Source organism: Pituophis catenifer, unplaced genomic scaffold, assembly GCF_029215685.1.
Source record: "Pituophis catenifer annectens isolate HBS135680 unplaced genomic scaffold, rPitCat1.0.hap2 SCAF_4, whole genome shotgun sequence".
NCBI lineage: Eukaryota > Metazoa > Chordata > Lepidosauria > Squamata > Colubridae > Pituophis > Pituophis catenifer.
In genome coordinates this window covers 47,374,667-47,386,751 of record NW_027256884.1, presented here as the reverse complement: position 1 = coordinate 47,386,751, position 12,085 = coordinate 47,374,667, and the positions used below count along the sequence as shown (strand labels likewise).

At 46.8% G+C, this 12,085-nt stretch overlaps 1 protein-coding gene across 1 annotated transcript in view; it reads right to left on the bottom strand.

Moving 5' to 3' along the window:
• Positions 1-12,085, bottom strand: part of OFD1 (OFD1 centriole and centriolar satellite protein) — a 50,043-nt gene that overhangs the window by 31,263 nt on the left and 6,695 nt on the right. The window contains exons 3-5 of the mRNA XM_070943006.1: positions 8,021-8,089; positions 7,905-7,935; positions 7,076-7,180 (exon numbers count right to left, since the gene is read on the bottom strand). Of these exons, the coding sequence (XP_070799107.1) occupies positions 7,076-7,180; positions 7,905-7,935; positions 8,021-8,089 (205 nt within the window). The remainder of the gene's footprint in view (positions 1-7,075; positions 7,181-7,904; positions 7,936-8,020; positions 8,090-12,085) is intronic.

The window sequence follows — 12,085 nt, the reverse complement described above, 5'->3', positions numbered from 1 at the left end:
TGGCTCAGTGACTAAGACACTGAGCATGTCAAACAGAAAGGTTGGCAGTTTGGCAGTTCAAATCCCTAATACAGGTCTCCTGCGTGAGCAGGGGGTTGGACTAGATGAACTCCAATTCTGTTACTATTAACTGTTAACATTAATGAAAGATAATTGTGGATCCCTTGATGTTCCCTGAAAGATAACTATGGAGCCCTTGGTTGTTTGATCGCAGATGTTTCATTACCTGACTAGGTAACACTATCAGTGCTGGGGAATGTGGGATTTGCTCCGTTTATATACAATAACTTGCAAGCTACTGTATGTAAACGGACGTTGGCTTACCTGAACGTCCCTTTTAGGAGTGCTGCGACCACTGTCCATGGCTGGCTGGGATCTTCACTCCAGATCTTGACATTAACTGAGTGAGAGCTGTAAAACTCTCCCTATTAAGGCACGCCTCCAATCCCATGATCCTCCAGTCTATCACGAAGACACAACAAGACTCCCAGGAAAAGGTCCAACAGCAGGTCCAGGAAACAGGCAAGAAAACACTGCAGACAGTCTGAAAGAAAACTGCAACAGCAGAACATAACGGAACAACAAGGGAGGGAATGGACAGTGGTCGCAGCACTCCTAAAAGGGACGTTCAGGTAAGCCAACGTCCGTTTTCCAGAGTGCTGCTCCCACTGTCCATGGCTGGGACATACCCAAGCTCAAAAACTAGGGCGGGAGACTGGATGCCCCCAACCCCTTGCCCAATACCACACTCTGCAAAACTCGTCGCCCAAAGGCAGCATCTGAAGAAGCGTACGAGTCAATCCGATAGTGACGGATAAACTGTGACACCGAGGACCACGTGGCAGCTCTGCAAATGTCCTCCACTGAAGCCTGAGTCGCCCAAGCAGCGGATGTGGCTGCGCTGCGGGTGGAGTGCGGAAGGATGCGCCCCGGAACGGGTTTCGCTGACAACTCATACGACAATGAGATACACGCCCGGAGCCACCTTCCCACTGTGGCCTCTGAAACCTTCTGTCCCATCGAGCCCGGGTGAAAGGAGACCAGCAGAGCCTCCGTCCGGCGAAACGTAGAAGTCCGGCGAATGTATATACGAAGTGCCCGTCTGACATCTAACTTGTGCCAACGCCGTTCCGTCGAGTTCCGCGGGGACGGGCAGAAGTTGGGTAAGGAGAGTTCCTGTGCTCGGTGAAAGTGCGTGTTTACTTTCGGAATGAACGTAGGATCAAGCCTGAGAATCACAACACTTTCTCGAAACATACAAAGGTCTTCCCGAATTGAGAGCGCCGAGAGCTCCGACACCCTCCTTGCCGAAGTGATGGCTAACAAAAACACGGTTTTAAGCGACAGATGTTTCAAGGAAACCGACCTCAGCGGCTCGAAGGGAGGAGACGTCAGGGCCTGCAACACAAGTGGTAGGTCCCAGGTAGGGTATCTGTGTACCGGGGGAGGAGACAAGTTCGTTGCGCCATGAAGAAATCCTCTGATGAGTGGATGTCTAGAGAGAGAGTCGTAAGGTGGACATTTCAAAACAGTGGAAAGAGCCGCAGTCTGACGCCTCAACGTCGCAGGGGCCAGACCCTTTCTGAGACCAGAGTGGAGAAATTCCAAGACTTCCTCAACTGTCGCAGACGTAGGATCCACATGGTTCGACACCCCCCAGGTGCAGAAGGATCTCCAGGAAGCCTCATAAATCCGGCACGTGGATGGCCGTCTGGCAGCTTGAATAATTTCCACAACACCGTCAGACAAATGTGATTTCTTTAGGATGACGCGTTCAAGCGCCAGACGGCCAATTGGAGCCATTGAGGCTCCGGATGACACACGGCCCCTTGAAGAAGTGACACTTGATGGGGTGGAATCACCCAGGGCGGAGCCACGGAGAGGTCGACGAGGTCTGCATACCAAGCCCTGCGAGGCCAATTGGGAGCGACCAGGATTAGATCCGCCTGTTCTCGTAGCAATTTCCTCACAACGCGTGACAGCAGAGGAATGGGTGGAAACGCATAGAGAAGGCCCCTCGGCCATTGGCACCTCAGGGCGTTGTGATCCGTCGCTGATGGGTCTGGGTACCGGGAGACGAACCGAGGGAGGTGAGAATTCTTCCTGGAGGCAAACAGGTCCATCACTGGTGTCCCGAACCTGTGGCAGATCTCTTGAAACAGACGAGGGTGGAGTTGCCACTCCGCCGGGTCGATCCGTTCCCGGCTGAGCCAGTCGGCCCTCACATTGTCCACCCCCGATATGTGTTCGGCCTTTATAGATCGTAGATGGCGTTCCGCCCAGCCGAAGAGATGTTCCGCCTCGAACATTAGAGACCTTGACCTGGTGCCTCCTTCTTTGTTGATGTGCGCCTTTGCTGTCGTGTTGTCGGTAAGGATGAGTACGTGGCGCCCTTCCACCGACGTCTTGAGATGTTGTAACGCCAGTCTGATTGCCCTCAACTCGAGCAGATTTATGCTGCATTGTTGTTCCGACGGGGACCATCTGCCCTGCACCACCAGTTCACCGAGATGAGCCCCCCAACCTCGTAGGCTGGCATCCGACGTCAAGGTCAGCCTCTCCGGCTCCAGAAAGTCGCAGCCTTCCAGAGTCGCCGGCGACAACCACCAGGTCAGAGACAGGCGCGTCTGAGGGGGTAAGTATACTCGGAGGTTCGAAGCCGAGCGGCCCGACCGTTGGTAGGGCAGAAGGAACCACTGCAGCGCTCGGGAGTGTCTGCGTGCCCACGGAACGATGTTGTAGCAGGACACCATTTTCCCGAGCAGTTGAGCAAGGAGCACGAGAGGTACCTTCTCCAGGGCTTGAATGCGAAGAAGTAGGTCTGTGAGGCTCCGAGTCCTGTCTGGGGAGAGAAAAACTCGCCCCTTGACAGAGTCTATTAGGGCACCAAGGTGAATCAGACTCGTTGTTGGAGCAAGGGTGCTCTTCTCGAAGTTCACCGAGAACCCGTGTCGTTGAAAGGTGTCCAGGACAAGACCCCGGTCCCGGGATGCCTGTGCCGGAGAGGAGGATAATATCAGGACATCGTCGAGATAACACATCACTCGAACAGGAAGTTGACGGAGAGAGGCGGCCACCACCGCTACCAGCTTCGTGAACGTGCGGGGCGCGGAGGACAGGCCGAATGGCATCGCCCGGTACTGAAAATGCCTCCCATCGTACTCGAACCTCAGGAAACACCGATGGTCGGGATGCACTGGAACATGCAGGTAGGCTTCCTTGAGGTCCACCGATTGGAGCAAATCCCCTCTCCGAACCCCTGCCAGGATGGAGCGAAGTGAGTGCATCTTGAATTTGTGATACGCCATGGACAGGTTCAAGATCTTTAAGTTCAGGATACCCCGCCAACCCCCGGAAGTTTTGGGGACAAGAAAAAAGGTTGAGTAGAAACCTGAACCCCATTGAGTTGATGGAACAGGTTCTATCGCTTCGATGCTCAGAAGATGGGCAATTTCCTGCAGCATCAGTTGGTGACGATCCGGAGATGACGGGACCGGGCATGGAACGAAGCGAATCGGCGGGGTTCCAACGAATTCGATGGATAGACCTGAGAAAATGGTGCGCAGCACCCAAGAGTCCTTTGTGGACCGGGCCCATTGGGGATAAAAAAGTTGTAGTCTCCCGCCGATGGGACCCGGAAGAAACGAGTCATTTGCCTCTGCGAGGCGGTCTGAAGTTTGAGCCACGAAAGGGGCGCTTGGATTGAGGCTGGAATCTGCTCCTGTCGCGAAAGGAATCCCTTCCTTGAGGCCGCTCCGGACCGGAAAAGTATGACCTGCGGGAGGAAGGACCGCCCGAACCCTGAAAGGAACGAAAAAGCGGGCGCTGGCTGTACGGGGTGTATTTTCTCTCCGTACGGCGGTACGAAGTCGGAAGTATCTTTCTTTTGTCTCGGTCTTCTATCAGGAGCGGATCCAGAGCAGGCCCGAACAGGTCCGGTGCCTTATAGGAGGCGGATGCCAGCCTCCACTTGGCCTTGAGGTCGGCCTTCCAATGGCGAAGCCAGAACAGGCGCCTGGAAGAGACAGTGGACGCTGGAGCCCGGGATGCGAACTTCACCGAATTCAGGGACGCATCTGCCGAATATTCGGTGGCAGCAACAATCTTATTTATGTCCTGGTGTAACCGGGTCTCTTCCGGGGGGAGCCTCTGTTGGAGTTGTTTCAACCATATCAGCGAGGCTCTATTAAAGAAAGATGTTGCTGTTGCCGTTCTGATTGCCCAGGAGACCGCCTGATGTGACCTGCGAAAGGCCAGCTCCGATCTGCGGTCCTCCGATCTAAGGCCATCCAGGGAGTCAGTCGAGACTAAGGTGTTGGAAGCTAAGGAAGCTACTGGTTGGTCCACCTTGGGAAGAGCTAACAAATCTTCAAGCTCAGGAGCGGCACAGTATAGTTTCCTATCAAGAGTGCTGGGCGATGTCATAGAGCCGGGTTGCCCCCAAGGGGACTGCAGAACATCCAGGAACAGGCGGGGGCACGGGATCACATCCTTGTCAGGTTTAGCAGACAGAAACAAGGCGTCGTGGGGTCCCGTGGACGTCGAAGCGCCAGACTGGTCCGTGCCTGAGGATGTGAAATTGGTAGTAATGCGCGCCTTATGTAACAACGATTTGAACATAGAAGGCCGAAACAACCCCGTAAAGGATGGGGATTCCGCCGGTAAGTCCTCATCATCCGAAAATTCTATGTCCTCCGGGCATTCTTCACCGTGGTCGGATTCAGCGCGTGAAGAAGAGGAGGTCGGTCTCTTGGCCCCCTGGTGTGAAAGGACCTGATGAGACCGCTGCGGAGGCGGACTTGCAGGAAGAGGTGGAGGATTTTGCGACGCCTGATGAAGGCCAGCTGCCAGAAATGAAGAAAATGCAGATGAGAACAGCGCTTGCAGGTCCTGATGCATAGGTAGAATCTCCCCATCAGGGCCACGGAGACCAGCGGCAGTTGGGGTAAAGGAGGCCTCTGGCGTAGGACGAAGGGGCCTCTGGGAGGTGGATAGTCCCACACCCGAGACATCCGGTAAGGATTGAGAGACGCCTTTAGACAGGCGTAAGCGCTCATCTCGGTGGACAGAAGGCGGAGCAGGTTGTTCTGGAGACGAAGGCGGGGACCCGGAGGAGGAAGAATCCCCAGCAGCCGCAATAGAGGCGGAGTGCTGCGCGGCGTCCGTGCCAAGGCCGACTTCTGCCACCGCCGCCAATCTTGCCTTGTCCCACTGCTTCTCCAGCGCCCTATGGCGGCGCTGGGCATCCTTGTCCACTGCCTTGGAGGCCTTAGATTTATGAGAAGAGCGGCTGGAGGGTGCCAACTGCCTCCGAGAAGACTTTTTGGCCCGCTTGGGTGAGACACGTGGTGGGCTATGTTCTGGTTCCATGTCCGACGAGAGAGCCTGGTCCGCCATAATCAAAATTTTCAGGCCAAGGCCGACCAACCGAGGCGCGGCACTGGCGGGAGAAAGGTCTCAGTCTCCCCTGAGAATAATTATTATAATTGGTTTTTCTTTCTTTCTTCTTTTTTTTTTTTTTTTTTTTAATATGTACAGACCGAAATCAAAAGGACCAAAGGCTATACTTGGCAGGAGTCTTTTTTTTTTTTATATATATATATATATATATATATATATATATGTACACCCAGAAGCAAAAGGCTCAAAAGTCTATGCTGTGCAGTTTTTCTTTTTTTTTTTTTTTTTTAAATCAACTATGTACACGAAAAAACACAGTCACCAGGTGAAGGAAGGGCTTTTGGGGCTGTATTTAGTCCTGCAGCAGCCACCCGTCGTAAAATGGGAGCCCGTCAGAGGAGAGGGGCAGCTAGTAGAAAAGGGCCCAAATCCTGCAGTCTAGCCCACACACAAAATGGCGGGCGCCGGAGATGACCGAAAATGGCGGGCGCGCCAGCAGTGACAAAATGGCGCCTGATCCACTGTCTCGGCAAGTCCAACAGAAAAAAATGGCGGGCGCCCCAACACGATCTGAAACTGCGCCCGCCGTTGCCAGCCGCCCTGAGAGGCCCCGGAGTCACTCACGCCGCTCGTGTGCTCTGTCCAGCCGCCAACTAGTAAATCTGCCAAAAGCGGAGGGCGCGCCTCGAGACGACGCACCTCCGCGGTAGCCGTTAACGACGCGGCTCCGAATGGCGGCAGGCCTGCGCGCCAATTTTGCCTCTTCCGGCAAGTCCGCTCGGCAATGTAGAAGAGCGGGGAGCGCGCCCGAAGCGACGCTAACCCCGAGGCCGCTGCTGGCAGCAGAAAAGGGAGGCAGGGATGGCCGCAAGCCTGCGCGCCTGTCCCACTCCCGCGGCCAAAGTCCACGAGCCGGATCCGCCCCGAAGAGTCGGAATCCGGCGGCTGCGATCCCGCAGGCGAGGGCGGCCCTGCGGCACACCACACGCTTCCAGCAGCCCGTCAGAAGAAACAAGCAGGTCGCGAAGGAAAGCTAATCAAAAATAAAGAAAAAAATCTAAACGAGAGAAGAGGCAGGGAGAGAATAAGGGGAAATTTGGTAGAAATTAAGGCCAAATATCACAGCTCAGAAAATTCACTACAGTTCTTGTCAGTAACTGAGTGATAGACTGGAGGATCATGGGATTGGAGGCGTGCCTTAATAGGGAGAGTTTTACAGCTCTCACTCAGTTAATGTCAAGATCTGGAGTGAAGATCCCAGCCAGCCATGGACAGTGGGAGCAGCACTCTGGAAAACATGGAGCAAACTCCATACTCGCTAGCACTGATGTTACCTGGTTGGTAATGAAATGTCTGCAAGCAAACCACCAAGTTCAAAGAGAAAAGGATTACATAATTCAATCCTGAGCTACAGATATTCTCTTCTATTGGAACATAACCTCCATTTACAAACTGTAATATACATTTACAAACTATAATATATCTATGTCTAACAAAAATAAGGCAAATGTAATTGAGGACTCAGAGGTACCTGTACACATTTCAATACTAAAATGCCTAAGAGGTTTTGGCCCTCACCTAAAATCCTGCTAAAGAATATACACACATCCACTGAAGCTACATAGATAATTTGCTGAGTTGCCTGAGGATAACTCAATTATAGTACTAAACTTACCAAGAGATTCTTTGTAGAGTGCTGAACTTGTCTGAGTTTCTGCATTACAGGTCTCCTTGCAGAAATTGTATTCCACTAATTCTGTTAACATCTGTACAAGAAAGCCTTGGAGAAGTACAATTAATAACAAATCTATCTCTCATAAGGAGAATATCAAAAAAGAATGCTATGCTATAACACAGAGTCCCAAACCCTGGGCCGCGGACTGGCACTGGTCTGTGGCCCAACAGGAACCGATCCATGCAAGCAAGTGAAGCCCACAGGCGGGATCCAGGCAGCATGAAACCACTCCCTCCCGTCTGCGGAAAAAACACTCCCCAAGGGATGGATCCCCAGCACCCAAAAGGTGGGGGGCCACTGTCATAACAGTAAAAAAGCAAAGGACAGTTCATGGAATTTAAAGCAAAAAATGATCTTCTAACACTGCAGTCATATTGGTTACCAAATCCTATCCCTATTTTGCCCAATTCATTTCCTCAAAACATTACATTAAACCAGAAATGACATTTTACAAATTAATTCTCTAATGGGAGTTTATGTTTTTAAATATACTGAATGCTAATCATCCTTCTGCTTTAATTTTATACTAAAATAGAAGGTTTGTTTTAAAGCAGGGATAGAGACGGTTTTTGTAGTTGTGGAGATTATTTTTTTAAGCTCAATCTGCACAGTAAGCAGGAATAAGATCTTTGTAATGGACAGGGTTAGCATTTTTAACATTTTAGTTAGGAGGTTTTCATGACATCCATTTCCTCAACATCTTTGAGTAGCTTATAATGACGTGTGCGTATCACTAAACAGTTTAAAACAAATAAATTGAAAGTCATACCTTTCATGCTGGTTTTTGTTAAATCTGAAATCTGTAAACAGAAATCCATTTATTCAAAACAATGTTCATTACTAGGTGCTGAATACATAAATTTTGTTGAAGTAATATTCTTTTACCAGCATTTTATAAAGATCACTCGTTGGACTGATCCTAATTAGCTGGAGCAGATCTTGTATACTAAGCTCCTACGGAAAAAGAAAAGTAAATTCTTAACCATCATCTACATATTTTAAATTCTACATAGCTGAGAACAATAAAATAAAATATCATATTGTAAATGGCAAAAGATAGTACTTCAACATATAAGTCAGCATTTTCTCCTTTTCTATAGCCAACGAAATGTCTCCATCTACAATTTCCACAGTTACATATATATCTACTAGCTGGATACCTGTGCTTTGCTACGAAACTATGTGATTGGGCATGATAAATTGAACTAGTAATGCCCAGATAGATTCCAGAATGGATGTCCCTCTCATTGTCATCATCACCAACAAAGTATATCTGGAGAAATGAAGGCTGCTGCTGAGGCCCCGCCATGATACTCCCTATCCTGTGGTAGACCTGCCCCTGCACTTTGAATGTTGGCATATTTGGCTGTAGCTGCCTGATTAACGTAGGGTTATTATCTTCCTCCTCCTATTGTCCCCATAACAACCCTGTGAGGTAGGTTGGGCTGAGAGAGAGTGACTGGCCCAGTCACTCAGCTGGCTTTCATGGCTAAGATTGGATTCACAATCTCAAGGTTTGCATTCTGGTGCCTTAACCTCTAGACCAGGCGTGTCAAATTCAAGGCCTGCAGGCTGGATCCAGCCAGCGGGGTGTGCTTAGATCTGGCCTGCAGGGCCGCCCTGGAAACAGTGAAGGGCTGGCCCACAATGCCTCTGCCAGTGACTGGTGTTACAGTAGAAGGAACAAATTTGTCTGAACTGAGGTCAGTGTAAGAAGTGATTTGGGCCTTGGACACTATGCAGGAGAAATTCGGTTCACAATCCGTTGGCTCAGTGGTGGTCGGTGATTGAAGCTCATAAGGGAATATCTCTCCTGCCGCCTTGAGTTCAGAAGCAGTTCCATAGGTGGAAGGCGTAGACATTTTGATGAGGTAGGGACGTTTAGTACTGTAAAGAGCCCCAGACCGCTCCTCAATGAAGGAGTGGAACATCTGCCAGTTTGAACTGAGGTAATGGAATGTGAGGCACCTGGCAGTTGGAACTTTTCAGGTGGGGAGGGGGAGTAGAACGTCTAACTCCTTAGCATCAGAGTGTGTTAATATACTGTATATGAATATACTATATATGCAATACTAATGATCTGATGGTAATTTCAAAATATTCTTTCTTAGCGAGCACCTAGAAGCCAAGAGGAACATATGTGCCAAATTTCAAGTTTGTAGGCTTTATCATTCTGGAGATTTCATGATGAGTGAATGGATTTCGCTTTTATATATATAGATTACAATCAATCTTATGAATACTGTACTCCTCAATCCATTATTAAGTAATAGAAAAGGGTTTTTCAATGCCTTAAGTATATGGGACAATTCTAAAGATGGCTCAAAAATTTAGTCCGAGTAGAGCTACAGTATTACTATCTACCACTATTCAAAAAGGTCATGTGATACCAGTGCTTGATTAAAACTGCTAGATCACCAGTCTTTTTTCAAATTCCATTTAAGGGTTTCTTTGGTACTGAATTTAAAACCCTGAAGAATCAGAAGGTAGAGTACCTCAAGGAAATCTTCAGATGTTAGTTTGTCCTCTCTTCAGAGAGAAATGCATTTGACCTTTTTCATTGCCAAACGAGACACAACTCTTATACGAAACATTTCTATAGTTTTATACTTGATATTAAAGTCTTATTCAGCATTAGAAAGTATATCTTGCTGGATTACTAATTCACTGCAGATTATTTTTCTTTCTTAACATTGTTTAAAATCTTTTTGATATGTTAACTATGCAAAATGCCAAGAGCACCTTGGTTATTAGATAAAAATATAAGAAATAAACACATACCAATTTAGATTTTTGTTATCTTGAAACATTATTGCTTTTCCTGTCTGTCTAATATTCCTAGAGAACTTTGTCTTTCCACTTCTGCTTTTGAAAATACTTGTGGAGTTATAATCTATTCTTAAGTTTCTTAAGGAAATTTAAAATGTATATGCCGGCAACAGAGAGAGAGAGCGCTCCTCTCCTGTGCCGCCACAGCCCTACGTCACCGCCGGAAGTCTCTTCACCAGCTAGCTGGTGAGCGCAGCTGGCCCGGAGGCCCGACAAGCCAATTGAGACCACCGGGGAAGCGGAGGAGTGAGTACAGTGCAAAACTGCCGAGGTTGAGCAAGCGAGGATCGTTATCTTGGAGTATTTTGGAGCATTTTGGCGCAAAACCGAGGAGGAAATAATTTTCCCGGAGGAGCAGCACGGAAGAGAAGATGTCAGAGCGCAAAGGGGCGGCAACTGAGGAGGTGAGCAGAAAGGAAGAGGACGAGACAGAGACAAGTGGAGAAAGACTTTAAACAGTGAAGACGAAGGTGAGGAGAGGTGGATTTGAAGTACAGAGATTTAAAGACTTAAAGAAAACGAACATTCCTTGTATCCTCCCTTTTTTTTGGCTGCTCTAACGGAAGGGGAGAGGTAGTTTGGCAAAAACAAATTGGGGACTGTGACTGTGCAGATTGGAGATCGCCATATTGAAACAGGAAAGACCTCTCTTTTGTTGAAATTACGACGAAAAAGACTTACAAAAGTCATAGAAATTGAATAGAAAATTGAAATACATTACTTCTATATAATCCTTTTTAAAAAAAAATATATAGATAATTGCTATTGTTATTGATATTTATTGGAATTAAGAATCATAGTGATATTTGTGTTTATTAATAAATAAATTAGTATATAGTATATAATATATAACAGTATATATAGTAAATAATAAATTAGGATTCATAATAATTGTAGTGCTATAGAAGTAAATAGTGGGAATTAATTGAATTAATTGATTTGTAAAGCCTGTGATTATCTATTTTTATATATCTATATTTATATCTATTTATATTTATATTAGCTATTTAGATTAATTTATATTAATATATTGTAATATCTATATTATACTCTAGCTTATATTTTTATTGCATTTTTTACGAAGTATTTTATAAGAGATAATTAATTAGTTAAAGGAATTTCACTTAAAGAAAATAGATAAAGTAAATGAGAGACTATTGAATTGAATTTTTTACAAGTGAAAAGGAAAGGGAAAGAAAGAAATTAGACAAAAGTTGGATGGTGATTTGGGAGAAAGTTGATAAAATACTGGTGGAACAATATAGAATTCTGAAAGAGATGACGAGCACTACTACGACAACGTTGAAGACTGCGAAGAAAATGACATCAATCTTAGCTGGACCATCGGCCTCACCGGTGTCACAGAAAACCCTAGAGGGAATGTTTGCATCAGAGAAACAACCCAGCACACCCAGTTTGCCAACAATGCAGGATACTTTGATGTCAATCCAAGAAACAATGGTCAAAATGCAAGAGTGCATGACCAGAAACTATGAACAATCTAGAAAAGATATGGATGAGGTAAAGAAGGAAGTTAAGAACGACATCCAAAAGATTGATGAAAAAATGGATCTGATTCAAGAAATTATCCAAAGAAATGATCAAAAGATAAAAGAAATAGAACAAAAAACTGAATTGACAGAAGAAAAGTTGGAAGCATTGGACACAAAAATGACAGGATTAAATAAAGAGCTTGAGAACACAGTAGCCCAGCTGGAGATGGAAAAGGTGGCATTCTTCCTGCGTTTTCAAAATGTAGTCGAAGAAAGAGAAGAAGATTTGACAATGATAATGGCGGAGATGATAGCTGAGGCTCTCCAAAGGGAAAGGGAAGAAATAATAAATGAATTAGATGAAGTGTACCGGGTACACACAAACTACGCCCGACAACACAAACTTCCGCGGGAGGTACACATAAGATTCATGAGAAGAAAGGTGAGAGATACCGTTTATAAAATAACAAAGGATGAACCTATGCTTTACAAGAATAAAGAAATAATAACTTTGAAACAAATTCCCAAGAGAATAAGAGACTTGCGAAAAGATTACTGGTTCCTGGCCATGTTGCTAAACAGGAGATATATACCTTTCAAATGGATGATACCCGAGGGAATGTTGGTA